The sequence below is a fragment of the Tauraco erythrolophus genome, chromosome Z, assembly GCF_009769465.1.
Source record: "Tauraco erythrolophus isolate bTauEry1 chromosome Z, bTauEry1.pri, whole genome shotgun sequence".
Taxonomy (NCBI): domain Eukaryota; kingdom Metazoa; phylum Chordata; class Aves; order Musophagiformes; family Musophagidae; genus Tauraco; species Tauraco erythrolophus.
This window is the reverse complement of record NC_141496.1, coordinates 84,755,709-84,779,684: the sequence shown is the minus strand read 5'-3', so window position 1 is coordinate 84,779,684 and position 23,976 is coordinate 84,755,709. Positions and strand designations below refer to the sequence as shown.

Below are 23,976 nucleotides of genomic sequence, written 5' to 3'. Positions count from 1 at the left end.
GATAGGCCATGCGTTTGCTATTCCTAGGAAAATCCACCCATATTTATCTAAGATATTAGTCTTAGAAAACACAGGCTTGGGACACAATACAGCTTGCTAGAAATTTGCTGCTGAAACTTCCACACGTATCACCTACAGTGAACATGCTTGTACTTAAGAAAGCTCATTGTGTACTGGCTACAGCATGTTGTCTATACGGTAGGTATAAAGGAGAGCTTTGGATGAGACGGATACAGGTGAAGTAGTCTATCATCTGTTTTTTGAGCAAAGGAGAAAAAGTGATTAACTAAAACCTGCAAATTTGCTTTCCCACCTGCTTGCATTTCACTACCTTTTACTCTATATCATCTACAATCTTAAAAGTCATACTGTTGGATGTAAGAAAATATTACTCTTCTCATTCTACTGAAGAGGTACCACGAGGTTAAATTGCAAATCGGAGACTAGAATAGCCACAGCTTAATAATGATAACTTTCAGAACACACATGTAAAGTCTACACCCTTTTCTTTGCTCTGTAAGCAAATCATCATATCACATCTGTAAACAAAGCCAGGAATAGAACTACAGGCTGCAATTTCTCCGCATCCTTGCATAAGCTAGCAAATTGCACATAAGTCAGCAGGAACGTTTTGTTCCACATTACCGCTGGCCCACAGTAAAGGTCTGCCCTGTGAATTAAAAGACTTTACATTGCAACTTAGTCATGCTTGAAGAAACCGAGTGATGGAATTTATTTGGCTAATGTTTTTCATCTATTTGATCTTATAGCTGGCAAGATGGTTTCTAGATTTTCAGGGGACTTTCATCTGCTTTGGTGATAAGTTTCCTATGTATTTGAAGTGTCCTATATATCTGACACCTGCAGTTACCACAAATTCCTCTGACAAGTGTATCTGCTGTTGCTACGTGCAATATCTGAAATGATATGAGTTAATGGAAGTGAAGTAAAGATTTTTTTTAACTTTTCTTCCACTGTTTTTTTCTACCTGCATCGCCCCACACTTCATCCAGTCACTTCTACTGCTACAGGTGTCAGTTATGTGTTGCTTTTCAGGGACCAACAAGCCAACATAGCAACTGTGGGATCAGCAGCTCTGCAACAGCTCCACATTTGGATACCTCTCTGAAGCATAAGTCCCTCATACCAGAACATGCCTACATAGAGTAACTTATCACAGATCTTGTGGTCAACATCACCATGAAATTTAGCCTTGAAGGGATAACGCTTCAGACACTTCTTATGATAAAGAACCCTCCCAAAGCTATTAGAATTACTCCTGGGAACTAGTACACTATTAAAAGGTTGGAGTATTGACCCCAGCAGGCAGCTAACCCCTAGCCAGTCACTTGCTCCCTCCTTTTTACTGGGACAGAGGAGAGAATTGGAAGAGCAAATGTGAGAAAAATTTCTCAGCTGAGATAAATACAATTTAATAAATAAAGAAAAAAAAAGAAAAAACCACAATCAAGTGATGCACAGGCTCATCACCTCCCATCTACAGAACAATGCTCTGCTACTCTTCAAGCAACAGAAAAACTCCCTCCACAGCTTTAGAGCTGAGCACAACGTCACATGGCATTGAATATCTCCTGGTCAGTTGGGATCAGCTGTCCCAGCTGCGTCCTCTCCCAGCCTCTTGTCCACCAGCAGCCTCCTTGCTTGAGAGGGCAGTGTGAGAAAGAGAGAAGGCCTTGATGCCGTGCAAGCACAGTTCAGCAGTAGCTAAAACATGGGTCATCATCACTGTTTTGCTCACAAATCTAAAACATAGCACCATATGGGCTGCTGTGGAGAAAATTAACTCTGCCCCAACCGGATCCAGTACAACCTGGTATAACAAGGAAAAATAAGCCATTAAAAATCCTTTATCAGGACTGCCCATGTTCCCAGACCACCATGACTAAAACAAAGTGACACTAGTGCCTATGTTCTTTATCACCTTAAATTCACGGCCATGTGCCTGCTCTCTTACAGATACATTATGTACTTAGGTGTTTTATCTTCCATTCCACATCTTTTGTTTCACAAGCTTTTGTATGACAGTATATTATCAGTCACTATTTATCCAGATTCACGTTTTTCATCCAGACTGACACCAATATATATCAGCTGGAGAGATCTCAGGTGCTCAAGCAATCTCCTTTTACTTAAAAATCTCCACATTAGAGCCTCATCATTCTATGCAACAAAAAAAAACAAATGAAACAGAAAAAAAAAACCTTCTCAAAAATATTTTGCATCAGTTCTACTGAACTCACACCTAAGCTGAAATGAAAAGTATCCTATGAATACAAGAATGCAGATCTAGAGTTTCATGTTTAGACCTCCTTGGCAGGAAAAGCAGTCCATTGGACCTCCTAAAAACAGTTTAGGGTGATGCTTTCGGGAAAAAATATGTTTATGCTTTCATGCAGGGAAGATAGTGACAGATGCAAGGATCTTAAGGTCATAAGGCAAAAAAGAGGAGCAATACAGTGATGTGCAGGCAGGTCATGGATGAGTCTTTACCCATTCTGCATACTCCATTTCTAATAGTAGATGACTGCTGTGACATTTTAAAGAAATTAATATTTTATAACTCTGGGTCTCCATCATATTCCATCTCAGAGATATACTTCCTACCCATTTTGAATTCTGTGTGCAATTTTGATTGCACTGTGCAAGATATGTACTGTGCTTAATCCTAAATTTCATTCGATGCTGTTCTGCATCAAACGGACCTCTCATTTCTCTTTAGAGCTGTATTTCAGAGACGAATGAGGCAACTGATGAAATAAGTTCAAGTCCTACTCTTACCTGTGTTGATAATTGTTTTTTTTAATGAAACTTTTATCATTGATTCAGCAGGAGCAAGGTTTGCTCATAATTGGTAAAGGGGGTTCATTGTAAGAAGTCTAACTCTTACACACTTACTACACTGCAGAACAAGTTAGTAGCTGTTCATCTGATGTTTATGAAGCATTAAGAAGAGTAGTGCAGAGACGTAAGTCTGGGCTGAAAGGTGAAGTAACAAATACTTTCTCATTACACTCTCTGGCACTTTGACACCTTTAGCAAAAGCCTCATGCTCCCACATGTTGGAGAAGTAAACAAAACATAGTCTCTACCTCAGTTTGCTAAAATCTGAGATGCGATGATTGCTTTGGGACTCTATAGCAATACAAATAATTTTCAAAGCAGGTTAAATTTTTGTAGCATAGACCTCAGCGCCACAATCTACACCTATGACAGATACCCACTGCTTTACTTCTGCATCTGAATTTCTCTACCTCGACTGCTTTCCTTCAAGAAAAAAATGTAACTGGTCTTCAAGAGAGCAATCAAACTTTGCTTAAAATGTCAAACATAATAATTTGACCATGTATCTTTAAGAAAAATTACAAAATCACAGTAACATAAAACAAGGCTAGAAAGAGTAAGCCTGCCTACGGCAATAAACGTACACAGGCATATTTCTTCCTTTGTAAGAAAATGCAACATCTGAGAGTTTTATCCTGAAAATGTCTTACAAAAACTTCTACTAATTCCATTAAGACATTTCCTTATAGCATACCTTTGCAGAGTTCAAACATTAATAGCATGTTATTTAGAAAAATGCTTCAATTAAAAAGCTTTTGACACCGGATTCACAATATCAAACTTGTAATTAGAGGTCTGCTTTTGATGCCACAAGCATTAAAAGGGGGAATCAATACTATACTTCGTAAATGCTGGCTAAGAAGTCTCGATGAACCACGTTTTGCACTGCACTTGACTGAGCTGACTACTGTGAAATCAGCTGGCAAAACCAATTACCACATACACAGCATGGATCCACTCTTCAACTTTCTCTAATACCTACAATGTCTGAAAAAGGGACAACACATAGAAATGTATTTGTGCTCTCAAATTCTACTTGGGTGTAGACCTGTATGTATAAATGTATGCAACTTGAAACTGGTCTACCGTTTCACTGAACCAAAACTGGTCTACTGTAGTTGTAGACTCTTTCCTCCTAAGTTCAAAACCTCGAAATACAGACACACACTTAGAGGAAATACCAGCTCTGGTAAAAAGACTGTCTGAAAAAAAACCCTTTCATTTCTAACTCTCTATAAGAAAAATAATTCAGAAAAGTGAATGCCACAAATACCGTAACCATCAAAGCTTATATCCCTCCTACTGTTGACTTCGAATTGGAAGGGAATATCTGACTCATTGTTATCAATTATTTACGTAAAAGAACTAGAAGCAGTTGCATAACGCTTCAGAATGTCATTTTATTTGTGAGCTCATTGTCTGGTACTTCAGTAATTAGAAACAGGAAAAAGGCTTTCCTGTAGTGTTGTGGATAAATGTTTTGAGACCATGAGAGTCTTATACATTATAAAAAGGCAGAGTGCTGCTCCTCAAACACCAGTTAGGCAGTGAGAAATACGACTCAGCCACCAATACCAAGGTTGTGAAAAGGGACTGCTTTTTTCACCTTAGAGCAACTGAAATTCTGGCTGAACTTTGTTTTTGTTTATTCTGTTTGACTTCTGTCGCTTTCAGTGGCTACTCAAAGAAATGTCTTTACTTTGGCTCTCGAAAAACTATAACTTGTGGACTTTTGAGCAGATTATACAATGCAGTGTGATAATATAATGAGCAGATTAGAAGAGTTTACCAAAAAGACAGTTTTGGGCAGTTTGACAAAACTTTCGTTAGGATATTTTCCACTATTGAAGCTGGAACCTGGATCAAAAGGCTACTGAAACAAGCCCTGTAGTCCAATGAATTTTTCATTGTCTTGTCAATATGAAATGCTTTCACAAGGGACTGACTGTAGAGACCAGTGATGAGGGTTCTTGTCGAGGGTGAGTGAATCAGCTTGACAAAGACTGCCTCTCCTCTAGCCCGGCTGTCCTCAGCTACCAGCAATTCTGGGGTCTCACTTACTCTCAAAAACCTTCAAATGAACAGATGTTTTACTCTGAAGTAGGAAAACATGAGAATTTCAAAACATCAACACTTAGCTTGTTTTCTGTTCTATTTTAATGCAGACCTTATGTCTTCCCATAGGTTAAAAACCTGGTTTAGATTAAAAGAAAAACATTATCAAATGCACTGTGTGGTGGGGATTCAAGCTCCATGTCTCTACAGTATTTTTCTTTCAAGGAAAGAAAAAGCAAGTTTTCCTCTAAAAATTTTTATACACATACATCAATTCCTTCAGTCCTTCCTTGAGAGAAACAAAGGATGTATGATGTTTACCCCTGAGGTAGGGCCACCTGAAGGACAGGCATGTGCATTAGGAAACAGCACACAGGGACTCTAAGTCACAGTTAAAACAGAAAGTGAAAAAAAAATATGCTCCAAGTGAATTTGTAAAATTACCCTGCTTCAGCACAGTACAATTCTGCAAGCTGCAAAGTTTATCTCCCTTATTTTTACAATTTTACACTGGGACCTTTAACTACAGCAACTGGCAAGCAACACAGATCTAATATCTCATGATCTCCACACTGCATCATGCCCCTAGGCACTTGGTTGAGTCACTAGATGGTAATTAACTTAGAGGCTTGCTGATGAATCACTAACACTGCTCCTTGTAAAATGTGGTAATCTCACTGTAAACTGACACAGACTGAATCCTACTTCATTATTAACACCTGCTAAAATTGCAGTGCAATAAGATATGGCCATAAGGGCAAAGAGTTTAAAATCAGAATAGAACTAAAATATGATAAATTGGGATTGCAATTGCCAACCGTATCCTGGGCTGTATCAAAAGGGGTGTGGGCAGCAGGTGGAGGAAAGTGATTCTGCCCCTCTACTCAGCTCTCGTGAGACCCCACCTGGAATACTGTGTTCAGCTCTGGAGTCCCCAACACAAGAAGGACATGGAGCTGCTGGAGTGGGTCCAGAGGAGGCCACAAAGATGGTCAGAGGGCTGGAGAACCTCTGCTATGAAGACAGGCTGAGAGAGTTGGGGCTGTTCAGCCTGAAGAAGAGAAGGCTCCGGGGTGATCTTATAGCAGCCTTCCAGTACCTAAAGGGGGCCTACAGGAACGCTGGAGAGGGACTTTTTACAAGGGTGTGTAGTGATAGGACAAGGGGCAACGGATTTAAACTGAAAGAGGGCAGATTTAGGTTAGATATAAGAAAGAAATTCTTTACATTGTGGGTGGTGAGGCAGTGGAACAGGTTGCCCAGAGAAGTTATAGATGCCCCATCCCTGGCAGTGTTCAAGGCCAGGTTGGATGAGGCTCTGGGCAACCTGGTGTAGTGGAGGGTGTCCCTGCCCATGGCAGGGGTGTTGGAACTAGATGATCTTTGAGGTCCCTTCCAACTCTAACCATTCTATGATTCTAATCTGTGACCACAGTTTCTCTAGCAAAGACTGCTGACTGTTTGGTTCAGACCCTGGGTTTCATAAACAAACACTCCACAAGTTCATAGAAAAAAAACCCAAGTCTGCAGTTTCCTAACAATCCTAACCAAAGTGCATTAAATTTGCAGTGACACTGAGACATACTAGACACCTGATGTTCAGTCTTTGGTACCTGGATTAACAATACCACACTCAGTATAAGTATTTGATCTATTGATCTGAAATATATATCTCTCTATATATACATAAAGTTAATTATTAACTCTAAATTACCTTCCTGTTAAGGAATATTTATCTGCTATTAGAGATGCTTCACTGGGAGTAGACAGGTCACACTCCCAGATGACATCATTATTGAATCCTTTAGATTTTAAGCCTCCAAAGAGTGAAGAAAGTCAAAATGAAAAGTCAGGAAAAGAGCAGACACAATGGAGAATCCCTCTGAAAAAAAGCCTTTTCCTGAAAGCTGATACCTTGCTACAAGTGATCTCCAGACTCCTTCTACAGCTGAATCACTGGCTTTCCCAGGTCCTCCTTGCAGTGTGAGCCTTAGGATCTGCAGTTTCTACTTGAAAGCCTCAAGCAGGCACAAGGAAAAAAAGTAGTGACTAGTCTAAAAAATCGCGAAGGTCTTTCTTGTCGTTGTGACTAGCCAGCTGAGAGCAGAATTGTTTTTTACACAAAAGATAAAGCACAAGACAGTGCAGCAATGCTTCCCAGTACAGCTCATCTTCCCTTCAATTTTGTCTGCAGCACACGATACAGCCAATTTCAAAGCAATAGCAACAGGTGCATACTGGCAATCAAAATGCATAAACTACATGGACAGATACCCTCAAATGTCAGCACTCCTTTCTATCACATCACTGCAGTGGGAACCTTTTTGAGATGATCTTTCAAGCCAGCAATGAGAGATTTCAGGCTCCCTGTGTTCGACTGTGCTCAGTTCTTCAGATATCTGCTCTGAATAGTGTCACAGCAGTCGATGAAGCTTTTTACTTTTACTTTATTGACCATCCAGGAGGCAACTGAAGCTGATCTGCCTGTCAAGTATTTAGTTTCCATTCTGATTAAATGACTCAGGATGTACTACAGTCTTCGAGAGAAGCAGACAGTATAAACTAGCAGCTTGTCATTCTTGGAAGAAAATTAAGCCTTTGGCATTTTATTGAGCATCTACATTAATGTGACTGACAAAGGAAAGTAAAAATGAATCGGAACGGATGCCACAGAAAAACAATGTCACTATGTTGGATCGAGCAGGGCTGAAACTCATTAACATTTTTGCTGTTGTGGGAAAAGATGTAAAGCTCTCCAGATATTGCCAAGTCTAGACATAACTAGTTTATGCTTCTTATGATTTTTGAACAGCAAAAATTGTAATCTCCTAAAAATCTTACACTCATTAAAAGGTAATTTAGAAGGTTACTAAAGTAAGTTATTTACGTATTGGGATGTATCACTGAAAAATGTTAAAGAGGCATCCAAAGAGCAACTGAGTATCTCCAAAACAGAAACCACAGCTTACTTTTACTTTTTCTTAGATTAGTAAGAACTGCATTAAAGTCAACTGTTATTATTTAAAGAAGCTTTTTTAAAAGGTCCTGTTCCATAAAAGTATTTGTCAGTGGACTAAGACCTAAACTCTGAAATATCATCCCCAAGAAACTTCTCATGAAACAGAAAAATTCATTTTTGTTTGGTCAAAATAGCAAAATGTTTTAATACTATGAATGTTTCTGTTTTATTTCTGAGCCTATGCAATGGGTAGAATACCATTTCAGTGATCGCATCTGCATTCTGTCTAAGGATCTATGACTGATAATACCTAGTTGTTTCAACATAGATGTTTACAGGTAATGGTGGAATAATAGAAAAAAGAATAAAGCAGCAGCACTCAGCAGTAAACCAAAACAAGATGCTTTGCATAGCAGGAATGACTTCATCCACAGCTGACTGCTGTCTTTAGCCTCGGAGCAAAAGGAAGGTCTAGTATAGGCCTGTACCATTTACAAGCCTCGTGATTTGCTGCCAATTTGAAGAAACCAAAGTAAACTTCTGGCAGGACTCCTACATACCATAGTAGTTAAAGAAACTATCGTCCCACCCTGATTTTGACTACAAGCCTTGAAAGATTAGTCTAATTTTTCTTTCTACCCTCCTATTCTCCTTGGCTAACAGATGGTTTAACATAAAACTTCAAAAATATAATTCTGGAAAGTGCCACTCTGGTTATCTGCAGTTGCTTCACAAAACTCCAGTTAATTTTTTCTCATTCCTTTTTCCTTACCAATAAGCTTCAGCAATGGAAAGCCTTCACTACTGTCGCAGCTGGAAGGCTTCAGGCGGCTCCAAGCAGACCAATGTTCTAATGCAAAGGCTTTAGGCTCTACTCTAAGGAAGGCCCACACTCCTCCAAGGCTCAGGAGGAAATGCCTCACCCTTAGGAGTAAATGCCCTGCCTTAAATAGTCAGGAGTCACATGGTTTGCTAGATGGGTCAAGGCTATTGGTCACTTGACCATCCATCTCCCAGAGTGATTGGCTGAATGCTACAGCACCTGTGTCAAGGTAACTTTCCCAGTGTAACGAGCTACAGGTGTTTCTTAGTTAGCCTGCATAGGGAAAGAACCTTCACAGGATGCTGCAGCAGCCAAAAGGTTTCTCCACACACTACTAACTAAAAGTGAAAAGCTAGCTAACAGACACAGTACCCTGATGTTTCACAGCTGCATGCAAAGCTGCCCAGAGACACCTGCTTATTTTTACAGCAATTCTTTTTACTCTTTATCATTCCATCCCTTAAGGTTGGGTTATAAAATGAGGCAAAATAAACTAGATCATTTTACGAAACGACAGCATGTTTCTACGTCCCACCTTTACTGGAAGACACAAATTACCATTACACAATGTTGTTCAGTTGCTATAGCAGGAAGCAGGAATTAAACAAATCGATCTTGCACATTATGAAGTCTTTGCAAAGCATGGCTTTCAGAATGTTCTCTGGTTGTGGTTACCTCAACTTCCAGGCACAACTTGAGTATCCAGTGCCAAATGACCCCGTACACTGGATAATCAGAATTCCTGCCCCAATTTCTGAAGATATTTTAGACACGTAAAATTATAGACAGGCTACTAATAGTGCTTTTCAGTACCTATGTAGTCGTTTAATTCTTGTTGAGTCCAGTGGGAACTAGGGAAGGAAGGGCAACAGCCCCAAAAGTTGAAGGTGCGTAGGTCTGCTTACCAGGCTCAGCGTATCTGCTGATGGGGAATACTGAGTCTCTAAGCGGAGGTTAGGCTGCCAAGTAATCTTACACTGAAAGCATACCTCATGCATCCTCTGTGTCCAAAAGCTGACTCTACACTGACGCTGTACCTCCTGATAACACTGACGAAGCTCAGTACAATGCAGCATCTGCCCTCCCACCACCACGTCTCACCACAGGACCATAGGCGCTGGGCAGTGCGAGTATTCACCAGGGAGGTAGGGTACAAAAACTCAAATCCTCCAGCTCTAGGACAAAAACGAATTGGTCCAGTGTTATATCCCACATAAAATTCTAGCTAGCAACAAAACAGAAAGCAGTCTCACTTCTCTGGATATGCTTTTTAAGAAAGTGATGACTTCAGAACCCAGCCACAGAAAAAGAGCTGTGATTCATAGCTGGAGATATGGACCTAAACTGGGAGGCCTCCATGTGTCCCCACTCCAAGGACAGGAGCATCTTCAGGCAGACATGCCAGGATGGGTCCCTGAAGTGTGTGTGGGGATGGGAGGCAGTAGATAGCAGGAGAGAGGGATGTGCTGTGATGCAAACCGGCAGTTCAGCTGAGGAGTATCTGCAGAGGGCCAGGCTGACTGTCACATTTTTCTCAAAACTCCTTGGAGGCCACGGCTGGCAACTGCCTGTCCATCACACTCAGTTTTGCGGACAACAGTCGCAGGCGCTTGGGGCATTGTCATACCATCACCTTAGTTCATCGAAACTGGCATTGCCAGTGAGAGGTTTGGGTCATGCTTCATCTTTCCCACTTGTGCCTGTCTCGCTCTCCTCTGACCCGAGACGGAGCTGAATGAGGTGCCTGCCTGACCTGGCTGAAAATACAATCTGTTTTCAGTGTGATTTACTTCTGGAGAGCTGCACAAAGCCTGGGGAAAGGAGGAAAGAGCAAACACGAGGTGAGGAGTGGGGGCGACCACCCTTTTGCACTGATCATGCAGCCGCAGTTTTGGTCTTCCAACACTCGGTAGGGGACTGTAATACAGACACAGTTCAATGCTAGGGCTGATGCTGAAGTGGTCAGTCATACAAATTAGTTGTTGCAGCATGCTGAGTGGCAATGCCTGCACACTCTGGGCTGTGAACAATTTATGTTCCAACGTTTCTACTCTGTTCTCAGGTAACTAGCATGTTTATAAACCTTGCTTGGAGTCCTGAGACCTCTCACAAGCCAATCAAAGATTTATTAGCCACCAAAAATTTATAGCACATTTGCTGATTCTGACCTTTCTACGCCAGTAACAGAACACCTCTGAAACTGAGATAGTAACGGCACATGAAATTCCTCAATTGTAAGAAAAATAGAAGGCTTTGGAAAGTGCAAGAATTGATAGACTTTTATTCATTCTTCTGTTATCTCCTAACAACTCCAGTGTAGTGTTAGCATTTTCCATACGAACATCTAGCTCTGAAATCCTTGGCTTGTCACTAACTTAACTGAGACAATGCAGTCACTGGGTGTATCTACCAGTGTTTTCCTTTTGCTTAAACTCAAACTAGACTGCATGTGCAGAATGTTTACACATTTCAAAACTAAGGGGTTTACTGAATTTCTTTTTTTATCCTCTCATGGTACTCTTGCTTTAGGACATTTCTAGTGAGGAAGAGGCAGATACGATTCAGTAAACTGAGCTTCTGTATGAATATAGGAAGAGAAAGATGTGCCTAATGGGCAAAAGGGAAAGATATAGCTCTTGCATTTACTTGTTCCTAGACGAAAAGAATTGGCAGCATGTAAAAACGCTAGAGGGAAAGGTTGCTGTCCAGAGGGACCTTGACAGGCTGGAGAGGTGGGCCTGTAAGAATCTTATGAAGTTCAACAAGGCCAAGTGCAAGGTCCTGCACGTGGGTCGGGGCAATCCAAAGCACAAGTACAGACTGGGTGGAGAATGGATTTAGAGCAGCCCTGAGGAAAAGGGCTTGGGAGTGCTGGTGGATGAGAAGCTCAACATGAGCTGGCAATGTGCACTGGCAGCCCAGAACGCCAACCATGTCCTGGGCTGCACCCAAAGAAGCGCGGCCAGCAGGTCGAGGGAGATGATTCTGCCTCTCTGCTCTGCTCTCATGAGACCCCACCTGGAATACTGCATTCAGCTCTGGAGACCCCAACACAAGAAGGACATGGAGCTGCTGGGGCAAACCCGGAGGAGGGTCACAAAGATGATCCGAGGGCTGGAGCACCTCTGCTATGAAGACAGGCTGAGAGAGTTGGAATTATTCAGCCTGGAGAAGAGAAGGCTTCGGGGAGACCTTCTAGCAGCCTTCCAGTACTCAAAGGGTACCTACAGGAAAGCTGTTTTTGCAAGGGCATGTAGTGATGGGACAAGGGGCAATGGCTTTAAACTGAAAGAGGGGAGATTTAGATTAGATATAAGGAAATAATTCTTCACTGTGAGGGTGGTGAGGCTCTGGAACAGGTTGCCCAGAGAAGTTGTGGCTGCCCCATCCCTGGAAGTGTTCAAGGCCAGGTTGGATGAGGCTTTGGGCAACCTGGTGTAGTGGAAGGAGTCCCTGCCCATGGCAGGGGGGTTGGAACTAGATGATCTTAAAGGTCCCTTCCAACCCAAACCATTCTATGATACTGTGAAACAACTGAATGACACCATAGGCCAAGATTGCAGCCTCAAAGAAATAAACTACTATTCTTAGTCAAAGTAATGTATGTTTCTATGCTAAACAGTATTTCTAGTCGTCACAACCAAGATCCGTGTGTGTGTATGTACATTGATTTATATAGAGCTAAATCCTTACATATTTTCTCATCTCAGCCCACCAGGCAGGATCAGGCTGACTGATCAAACAAGCACTTGGCAGAATTCACCTCAGTTTTTCACCCTATGGCTGAAAGTAGCTATGACAGCTTCTTGAGATTCACTGACATGGATCTAGGCAGCTAGATCCTTCAGCCTGTCCATACAAGGTTCACTGCTGTTATGCAGAAGGCGTTGACCAGGAGAGGATTCTCCCATCAAAGCGTGATCCAAGGTTGCTGCAATTGGTCTCTCCAGTAAACCCAATGTTAAGTCTTGCTGCTGACTCCCAACTCACACCTCTTACATTCTTATACCTCTTACATTCTGGATAAATTTTGTGGGATGTAGGGAAGTCACAACACAAATCCAAAAGCATTTCAGTTGTGTAAAGGATGAAGTTTCACCTCTTGCAGCCTCTCTTCTGCAGGCAAACAATACTAAATACTTTCCACAATAAATAAATAAAACAAATTTCAAGCAAACAAATACACAGTCAGCATGTTGACAGCTAGTAGGATTATCCTTCCTCTAATTCAGGCAATTCCACAGAAAGGTATTTCTTTCTGCCAAGTACCTAGTTAAAAAAATATGTTACCAACAACTAACTGCCCTCAAATACCCATGGGGGAAGAAAAGTGACCTGTTTCCTGAAATGAGGTGTCCCCCCAGTATCCCCCCCAGCCTTCACCACAGCACATCCAAAGAGCAGAGTTGGAATGATGAATACCAGGAAGCTGAGCTCTGAAGCAGAAATATGTCATTCATGGAGATATATCTTACCAGTCATGTGACACAGATATTATAATCCATCAGAATTCCCACTTCTGGGTTTAGAAGGTTTCTATCAAACCACTACCTGTAAAATCTCCATCACTTTTAAGGACATTATTAGAGAAAAAAAACAAGTCTCCATTAACTTGTCTATTTCTTCAATATAGAAAGTTTACAAAGTTCAGGAGAGTCAGAAGCCAAGCCAGTTGTCACACATAATAACCCAGCAGTAACTCAATGAGATAATATCTGAGAAATGTAAGAGTCACCCTTTATATTCTGCATCCCAAAGGGATGGAAAATGGTTCACATCGCATGCTCAGAACTCTTAAAACTAATTTTTATGTGTTTTCAGATGCCTCCAAGTGCTTTCAAAGTGTAAATGTCATGCAGTGTGCATGGAAGAGACCTAAATACGTATTTCACAAAGATTTAAATGCAAATCATGCTGCTTTATGAGGATTCAAGTTTCCTACTTTCATAGAAGAACCGGTACTTTCTACTCAACGACCTAGATATTGAAAATGCCATGAAGGTCATCTTGTCTTACTTGTTTTCGTTGCTGGCATCATATCGAGGCATAGGGTCAAAATCATTTCCATTGACATCAAAACTGGCCTGCGAATCCTGTAGCCAACAAGAGAAAGAAAATCAGTTTCTCATTAATTAGCCATTGACTCATGTGGCTTATACATGCTTCAGCAGGTTCCTACAAGACAGTAATCAGGTTAACTAACATTCCTGTGGTTTTATGATGATTGCATGTTTTAGAAAAGGATTATATATTTAATAATTACAGGATTTACATATTTTATTTTATTTTTGGAAAAGGGAGAAGGATAACAAAGTCTCTGAAAAAGCATAGTTCCAGTGTCAGAGAAGAAATAGAAAGTGGTGTTTCATTAAACCAGAAGACTACATTTCTTCTAAGAAACTTTTGGAAGGTAAGACAGTCCATTCTCAAAATTGGGATTTTGCTAAATATTTCAAGATTCAAGAAATTATCTGCACAATGATGACTGAAATTTCAGTCATAGTTTCAAGCAATAAGAATAATATATATTTTTTAAGAACATTGTTACAAAAATACAGTTTGAAATGCAACATAAACTGCATTCCTATTTCCCTGGAAGTGTAACTGTTTCAGATATTTGCAAGATATCGCTGTGTTTTTGTTCCATATTTTAAATTTACCAGGATTCTTACAGCTGAAAATAGTTTATAGAGTAAATAGAGGCTGGTTTGTATGGCTCCCATTAATCGATGTGGTAGCATGTGGTGTGTCGACATGGCAAGCAGCTCTTTTTAATCTCTTCTTTGTTCAAAACCAGTTACCACATCCACCTCAAATATTCCTGTTTGTAGCCACACCAGCAATAATCTGACATATAGAAGGCATCTGTCATCAAACAAGCAATGTGTACTGCTTTGGGGGAATTCCTTGTTGGCATGAGTAAAGGGAGAGAGAAGGTGGTAAGGGAATAAATAGCTGCCTTAAATTCCGTGGAAGGACAGTGCTGGGATGAGGTGGCATATGGTACAATCCGGGTCATTCATTGAGGAGGTAAAATTATATTTGGTTTGTTTAAATAACTTAGGATATTAAAATGAAAGATGTGGCATGCATTAGGATCAAGCATACATTGACAAATAGGGCAATTGCCTGTCACTTGTGTTTGTGCAGTCCTCCTCATTTATTTCAAAGCTGAGTTCCATGAGCAGCATGGGGAAGAATATAGATGTAAGTATGGCTAATTTAAAATAAACGGCTTTAAACTGTGGACATGATTGTAGCTTTTGATGGGTTGTTAAAGATGTTTTTGTCACCTTCACCTCTTTGATGCTCTGTCAAGATGATACACGCTCTGGCAAAAAGCCTGTGTTTATACAGGGCTTTTTTACAAGATCTATGTCTGTAATGGTACTGAAGGTACATGCATGCCTTGTGCTGGTCATCTTCACTAGTCTGGCTCAATCAAAATGTATTTGTTTGTTTTCTTACTGCACGTCATGCACACCTTGCACGCCTCAGTTCAGAGAAATTATAAGGTCCTCAAGGTCATGTGCTTTCAGGTAATGCCTACTCCCAAAGCACAGGACTAACAACTCCAGTAAAGCATGGCCTTGATGCTCTGGACAGCTTCAAACTCTGACACTAACACAAGAAGTCACCCACTAGAGAAGCAGCTTCTCCTCACATTATACAATCCTTCAGAGGTATATTAAAACAATCATTTAAATACAATGAACCACAAGCAAACATAAACCTCCTGAGGTGACATGAAACATAGGACGCAGAAAACAAAGCTCTACTACAAATTGTGAGGGGACTCACTGGAGTTAAGAGAGGTTTACGAGAAAAGACCCCAAAATATTCTACACCCATTTTTAACTAAGTGAATCATAACAAGTCAAGTCCTTTTCCTTTAATATTATTTCTAGCAGTAAGATAAATAGCTTTAAAAATAAATACATGGACAGATATGCCTAAAATGACATTCTTTGAGAAAAGTTAGTCTTGCTAGCTAAAGGTATCAGCCAAAAATGGACTTCAGCTGCATACATTAACTGAAAAGCAGTGTATTCCGTTTCTAAGTTCTGAGACTGTGAGGATATTAAGAAAAGAGAAAAACATCTAATGATTAGTTCCAGTCCGTCAGAAATTCAGGACTCATCTACAAGAGGCATCCAGATACTAAATACATTCAGATTGAACATAGTCTTAACTAAAACAATACAGATTACCAAAAGCTGTCCTCTTTTCTCCCACTGCTGTTAACATTTGAGGAATCTCTTGTATGACTCTTCCTCCTTCTTCCCTCCCTCCATCTTTCCAAGAGCAGCAAATTTATTCAGGATAATAATAAAGCAGCAAATCTGGACTCCTGTGGACACTCACATAATTCTGCATCAAGTCTGGATGGTTTCTTTCGATGCCGTCATCCAGGATGGTGACCACAACGTTCTTTCCAGTGTAACCTCTCTTCCAAGCACCTACTATATTCATATCTGATTGGCAATGGTGGGTGTTATCACTGCAGTGCTGAGGAGAGAAGAGGAGATAAAGGTGTTGGATGTTGCAGATTAGTGAGCAGTGTGGGGTCGAAACATTATCCTACTTACATTCATATTACCATTTAAATCAGCGCATGAGCATATTGATTTGAATAGTAATTATACAAGATCAACACCTTCGTTTAGACAGAAAATAATATAACAAGAAACGCTAAATTAAATGAAAATTGCTAGATCTGCTTATTTCTCTTCCAGATTACTCTTCGTGCTAAGCAATAGAAAAGGGAAGTGTCCAGCCATACTGAACCAGTAGAAGCCATGTGTAAAACAAAGCAACTATTCCTGGCTGTTAAACATGCTCATTTGAAATGTACGTTTGAATTATTTGATTTTTTTTGATTGATTTTTTTTTTTCAACAAACAAACCATGTGTGGATAAAACTAGACAAATGCCTGTACAGAAATGGTCATGGAAACAAAACTTGCTTGATGAAGCTTATGTGCTGTATAATTTCTTGACAGAATGTCTGGAAACTAATCCAGATTCATTTCTATCTACAAAAGACGGCTTTTGGCAGGTTTTGTGCAATATCAGCAGGAGATGAGCCACAGTTAAGAACCTGTAACCAAAACAACACCCTGAAAAACTTACAGCTTAAGGTGTCTGATGAATTGCAGATAGATTGAGAACAGCCTGGGGTACAAGTGGAGCAACCAAGTCCAGTGTGGTGGAGAAAGAAAGTTTAAGGTACATTAAAACTGAAAGCCTCCTCCTTGATATGAATGCACCCAGCTCATGTGAAGAAATCTGGCTTGCCATGGCAATGAGACATGACCCTCAGGTATTTGTATGCCCCATTAGTGACTCTCTAACGCACACACAGAGCCCTCCCCTGTGAAGTGAGTTCAATGAGCGTCTCGTTGGCACTGCTTTCCTCCAGCTCCCTCAGATAGGATAACAGGCAAAAAGATAAAAGAGGGAGTGCAGGGAAGGGGAAAAGCAAAGAGTGGGAGGAAGGAAAAAGAAATTAAAAAAGAAACTTGCATCCTAGTAACGGTGGCCACACCAGCATGCTCCACCTCAATCCCTGCCCACTGCCCCGTGTCCCCACTTTGGCCTCATGTTTTGGCACTCTGCAATTTGTACAGAGTATAAATACATTCATGGGGATGCACTCTGCCTCGACTTAGTCCATCCCTCTCCTCCCAAATGTAAGCACACTGAAGAACTGTTAGCCATACTGGTTGCAAACTGACATCAGATTACTATTAAATCGTAATTTTCCTTCTCCTTTTTCTGCAGTTTACCACCCTGTACTGTCATACACAAACCAGAGGATTTAAGAGTGGTCATTTGCTGTTACTTAATCAAGATTATAGTATTAGGCACTATATAGATGTACACAGTATAAAGTTTCTCTCATGGTCTTTCTCTTGTGTCTGCAAGTTATCTGTCTCTCTCTCCTTGACTTCAGGGACCTGTTCCAAGGAACGTATAGGGCAGGCTTAATGTTTTTGTTCTGTGTATTGCATGGAGATGCTCACGCTGCTGGCTTTATGAAATCAATTATAGTCTAAACTTGCCATCTGTACACTGAATATAATGGTTTTACACATGAGGCTTTCTAATGTACCAACAAGGGGGTTAAAAGCCTGTAAGGTTTCCAGGTTCCTTTGCATTTTTTTCAGAAGCGTTACTGAACTAAGCATCAGAAAATATCTGCAAAAGCTATGAATATCACCATTCACATTTTACTGATGTGAGACAAGGAGACAAAAAGGTGGAAGCACCAGCCTCCAGCCACAGAGCAAACCCAAGAGAGGGCTGCAATGGGCAATCAGGATTCTTGGCTCTGACCCCCAGTCAGATTTACTGGGTCATTACACTGCCCCTTCATTCCCTTCTCTGAAACGCCAAATCACCCTTTGGCTGCTTCGCTGACCGTCTTTGTGCTCTCTTCCTAGGGGATGAACTTGTTTTGCTTCCTTGCCAGTCAAACCACTCAGGCTGAGCAAGCATATGGGTTTTTAATCCTCATTCCCCTGCAAGCTCTTTGGCTCTCTGCCAGAAGATCACTGCTTTTTCCCTTAATGATGTTGGCACAGTCGGTTGCCCTCACTTAACCTTACCTGAACTTCTGCTTTTGTGGTGGTGGCTGAAGGGCGCTAATTCATCTGCTGCTTTGCCACATGCATGTAGACAAACATGCGACCAGAGACATCTCTTGCTTTACCATGTGCTCTGATTCTCTCAAGAGATGTGTCAGATCACATTGACATTCAAATTATCTTGCTCTGCTCCAAGACTGGGCAGAAAGCTAGTCTAAACAATCTTCCTGCATAAAAGAAATTCCAGGGGTAAAGCAGGCATAACTGCGTGCCCACTTATAACTTTGGATCACATCATATGTAACATATGGATATAAAATGCACAGCCAGCAAAGAAGCACTCAAGGAGGAGTTGCTCAACAACAGAAGAAGGGTTCAGTTCATATGACTACAATATGTAATCTATTCTCAAGTCCTATTAAAAACAGCATCTTTGTTTTCTTTTCACCTCTATTCCCTACTTTTCTTCCTCCTCCTCTCAATTATTTTTCTATCTACACTCTTCCCTCCCTACATCCAGGCTTGTTCTTCTCTTCCAATACTTTTATCACTTCAATTTCTGTTTGGTTCGGTTCAACATCCAATCTCAGACTCCTGTATTTTAACTACAAACTATACCTTCCCCCTGCTTAGTGTATGATTTTATCTAGATTAATCAGATTGTGTACATGTCTCTCAAAGCAGTCAGATTTGGCTTTTTTCAGGAGTGCTTTAAATCTTAGAGTGCAATTACTCCTCAAATATTATATAACACGGTACGAGTATGTTGTTCCATACTGAGCAGCCACCTATTACTTGGTGTCACTTGCACTCTTTTCTGTACCTTTAAATTCCTCTTTCCTTCGAAACCATTTATTGTAGGAAATTTTCCACTACTGGGTTCCATTCTATAATTTTTCTTTAACCATGTTCTGCTTCTTTACCACCTATCCAAACTACATTGTCAGCTGCTTATCAGAGGGCTGTTTTTTAATGATTTTGGAAGCACCGTTTCAAATTACCAAAATAAAAAATAATAAAACATCTGTCATGATAACAAAAACGTGACCCAGATCCAGAGTGATTGAATTTTATATCAATGGGCAAGTACTGAATTTTGTAACTCATTTTCAATTTATTTTCCTGTTCTCTTTTTAGAATAAAACCAGGCTTTGACATGATAACGTACAAAAGCTGTGTGCTTGCAAGTTTTTATCAGATCTGTTAATTTTTGAACTGTTGTTTTTTTGAATATTAAAATTGGTTAGTCTACAGAATTTCCCCCCTCTCCAAGCAGATGCAGTAGTTCAGAAATTTCCTGCATTGGTACCTTGACCAGAAAACTGCAGTAATCCAGCACTATTTCAAAACGTATTGTCTTCATCTATCCCCTGGAGGATACCATCAAAACGAATAAACAAACTCTTGCTGGTTACATAGGGTAATTTTATTGAGATTTTTCAAGGGCATTCAAAGGATGGTGTTTTTCCTTGGACTGTTTAATGGGAAAATGTTAATGATATCACCGTTAGTATTTAATGGAAACCATCTGCAAGGTTGAGAGACTCTTGAAGTATATATAGGAAGGAAGAGGGCTACAGGAGGAAAAATTTCAGATACTGAAATTTTCTCATACTTGAGATTGAACGCTTATGACCATAAAAAGGCAAAAGAATCACTTAGACATCATTGGACAGACAATTAGGAAGCCTGTCTTTGTGCAACTAACAAGTAGACATAATATTAGAAAGGTTTTCTGTTCTGATGTTTGCATGATGCTTTCAGTATCAGACATGGGCCTGGATTCTCTTAGCTATTTTGTGAAATTCTTCCTAACAACTAGCTTATGGTCATTATCATTATCTTACTGTTTCTCGTCTGCTGCACTAATTTTTATGGTTGGAGGCTAGGCGTATCCAGTTATGAACAATAACAAAACTGAACAGTTAAACTGGGAAATCAAGAATCATATCAATGGTCAAAATCTTTTGGAATTCCAGAGCTTAAAATAAAATTAAACTAACAATGACTATAAATTCTGTTCTGTTTTTTGCAGTGCCTATTAGTCTACAAAAACAGAGTAGAAACAGATATGTCTCTCAGCCTTTCAGAAATGGCATATTGTGTCCCCTGTAATGCTTCATGAGGTACCTTTCATTGGTTTCTTGTAGTTTTTGAGTTACAAGGAGTTCTTTGACAATATCTTGTCAATATCTAAGGGGATATAGAAAAACACAAGATGATAATCAGAATGACACAGTTTTAAAGACCAATTGTGAGTTGGCAGGTCTTAGATCTCATTTAGTGGAACATTAAGTATGCTTCTGATCCCAGAAAAGCTCTAAAATACTAGTTTGAAGGAAGAGGAGGAGAAGGAGGAGGAGGAGGAGGAGAAGGAGGAGGAGGAGGAGAAGGAGAAGGAGAAGGAGAAGGAGAAGGAGAAGGAGAAGGAGAAGGAGAAGGAGAAGGAGAAGGAGAAGGAGAAGGAGAAGGAGAAGGAGAAGGAGAAGGAGAAGGAGAAGGAGAAGGAGAAGGAGAAGGAGAAGGAGAAGGAGAAGGAGAAGGAGAAGGAGAAGGAGAAGGAGAAGGAGAAGGAGAAGGAGAAGGAGGAGAAGACTATTCCTGGTTTCGTTAGAGTAGTAATTAAATGGTCTTGGCACAGACACAAACGAGCAGACTACAGTTGCATTCTCTACATCAGTGGGTTTTGTCAGCTACTAACTGTGAGCATGGAGAGCACAGGAGAAGTTGCACAAGATCGCACACAGAGCAAGAAGGCCAGTCAAGGGCCTACGCATTGAGCTTGATTAACACAAGCAGAAAGGAGGGGGACACACAGGGGCAAGGAATGGATCCTGGCATTTTGTGGAGCTATCAGAAAAAAGAGACCATCTACCTGTTCTGTGAAGGGAATGTAATGTGGGGCATTTGGCACTCTTAGCTGGTCCAGGCAAATGCACAGGCAGTAAAGTTTATGAGCTTTTAACTTTAGTAGAGGAGACATCGTGATGCTACTTTCAGCTTTCTGAGGTACAGTTTCGTGCAGTGTTCTAAATTAAAACTTGCCAATTGTTCTCTATTTTCCTGTAAAAAAGATAAATAATCTCCTTTTTTAATGCTCTTGATGTCATCCAATTTTAAAGTGAAATGAAAGAAGTAAGCAGGGAGGCAATCAGGACAGTTGGAAAGGTAGGCTCCTTATCAAAATGGCTCATGTAATGCAATAGAAATCATGACAACACGCTTTGAAGAGCATCATAACCTGTAAAACTAATGTAATCTACTAAAATTATTTTTGGCTTCTCTAGAGTAAGCACTTGAGAGTTGCATTTTCTAAGAAGACTATTAAAATAATGCTTCTTTTTGGAAGTATTTCTCACATATTTTTATTCTTTCATCACAATAATAAGATGGCGAAAGAAGGATTTTTAGAAGAAGATGTACTTGCAGATTTTTTTTTTTTCACAGACATAACCTGATATTTAATGGATATATGCAGCAATTGCTAACCGCATAGGAAATTAATTTTTTCCGAGTTTCATCTTTACAAAATTTCTGATTATTTCTGCACACAATATTATTAAGCTTTAGCAGAAGCATGCAGATAACATAAAGTCTGATTCATTTCAAATACAAGAATTTTTTTGCATTAAATACTACCTGACTTCTGAAGTCATGCTTTACTGAATTGCTACTTTTTTTATCTGTGCCTATATCAAGAGCAATATTTCAAGAGTGTACCATATTAAATATTTAACACCAATTTATCATTCGTGCAACTTCAGAAGGTTTAGTTAATTTACTTCAGAGATGAATATGGTTCTTACTTTATTGATTCTTTAAGTTAACAAAAATACACTTAGAGGCCAACAAGAACAATCACAGACATACATTATTTTATGCCTGTTTAAGCAATGAAGGAAAACAGGAAATCTATACAAAAGGGCTTCTTGTATTCACAGAAGTATCTGACAGCTACAGTGAGACAAGAATAATTTACAAGACTATATACATGAATTTTTGAAGTGAAAAACAAGGAGCTTATAAATCTTATTCTTTGGCTGTGATTACATTGCTATTCTTTCCAAAAATAGAGTAATTCATAACGTGTTAAATTTGTATTCAAGACAATTCCATCACTTTTCCATCACTGGCACTTTTTTCAAGTCAACACTGGTTGTTTTTCTGGAACCTGCGCGCTGGCTGAAACATGAGTTAATTCAGGGAAGCCCTGTATGTTCCTCTATGTTCCACAGGCTGATGACAGCGCAGCCTTTTTAGGAGTGGGAAACTCCCCTCCATTCTAGGTCTGCAGACAGTGCAGTTTCTCTCTCAGCTGCAAGTTCTGGAACCTGCAGAGGCACAGAAATAATCTGCCTCTAATATCACCTCTGCTTTCTACACGGGGCATGACTTGTGGCTCTGTTAGGATGTCTGCCTCTAGTCCTGTTTCTTTCCCATGTGGCAGCAACATGAGAGACTCCTTCAAGGTGAAGAGAGAAATGTGGCTAAAAATGCCTCATTGTCACTGTGCATGTTTTGCCACGACCACTAAGACGCGAATATGAAAGGTGGCATTCACAACAAGTGCAAAAGGTCCTCCATAACATTCCGAAGAGCAAAAATACATATATGTACAGAAAGAAAGGAAAGAAGAAGAACAAGAAGAAGAAATTGTGAATAAAGGCAGCCAAATGTGTCCATTTCACCCCGGATGCAAAACTCATCCATATGAATGGCATATTACAAACCTGTTGCATCTCATATATTCTTGAATCAGTGCTCACATATTGAGAGGTATGTGTCAATGTATGGACAAATTTCTCCCTGGGAAGTGCTGGGAGAAATGTAAGAACCTGATGCAGAACATCTTGGGGAGTCAGTAAAGGACAAAGAGTGGAGGAGAGAAGTAATTTCCACAGCCTGTGGCTACTGTTAAGAAATGCAGGAAGGAAAGAAGCAAGCACGGAAATATATCACTAAATGTGGCTGTATTCCCTCAAGATGACTGTATGATGACTGTTACTACTGCTGCTGCTGCTACTGATACTATCACTACTATATACTACTACTATCACTACTATAGTATATATCACTGCTATATACTATACTACATAAGATAGCGAACTTAGCAAGAAGAGGCCAGCAAGTGGATCAAAAGTGAATGCATTTTTACCTGTCTGAAGTCCTGTCAATAAAAAAAAAAAAAAATGTATGGCGATTCTTTTATTAAAATTAGAGAGAATATGTGAAAAGAACAGCTGCTCCCTGGCCTCAGCTGCGCACCATCAACTCTGAGGATCCAATATTCACAAAGAATGAATAATTCCGCAGAGAAACAATTCTTTCCATTCTGCCATTTTTTGTGGCCTTTGCCTCATATTTTTATTTGACCTTCCCTAAGTCCCAAAAAAGGAAGAAAAATAGGGCAGTTTTACAAAAAGTCCCAAGATGCCTTTTTTTTTTTAATGCATCAGTTCATGGAGTAGCAGTTATCTAGTAAGACCAGTTTCTCCCTCTCTCTCAAGCTAGATTTGATTTTTTCATTTTTTCTAAGATACCATTTAAATAAGAGAGATGATAAGTCTTGCTTTAAGATAGTTTTCATAAGTTTCTAAGGATTCTTTCTACCCTACTACAGACAGGCTTTTCACAATTTAACTTTTAAGCTGTTTTCAAGTCAAAGACCATGACTTCTTTCTCAAGTT

The 23,976-nt window shown here is 40.0% G+C and overlaps 1 protein-coding gene across 3 annotated transcripts in view; it reads right to left on the bottom strand.

Moving 5' to 3' along the window:
* Nucleotides 1-23,976, bottom strand: part of PCSK5 (proprotein convertase subtilisin/kexin type 5) — a 256,122-nt gene that overhangs the window by 168,793 nt on the left and 63,353 nt on the right. For all 3 annotated transcript variants that reach the window (XM_086629996.1, XM_086629997.1, XM_086629998.1), the window contains exons 4-5: nucleotides 16,065-16,208; nucleotides 13,716-13,792 (exon numbers count right to left, since the gene is read on the bottom strand). In XM_086629996.1, coding sequence (XP_086486122.1) covers nucleotides 13,716-13,792; nucleotides 16,065-16,208 — 221 coding nt within the window. The remainder of the gene's footprint in view (nucleotides 1-13,715; nucleotides 13,793-16,064; nucleotides 16,209-23,976) is intronic.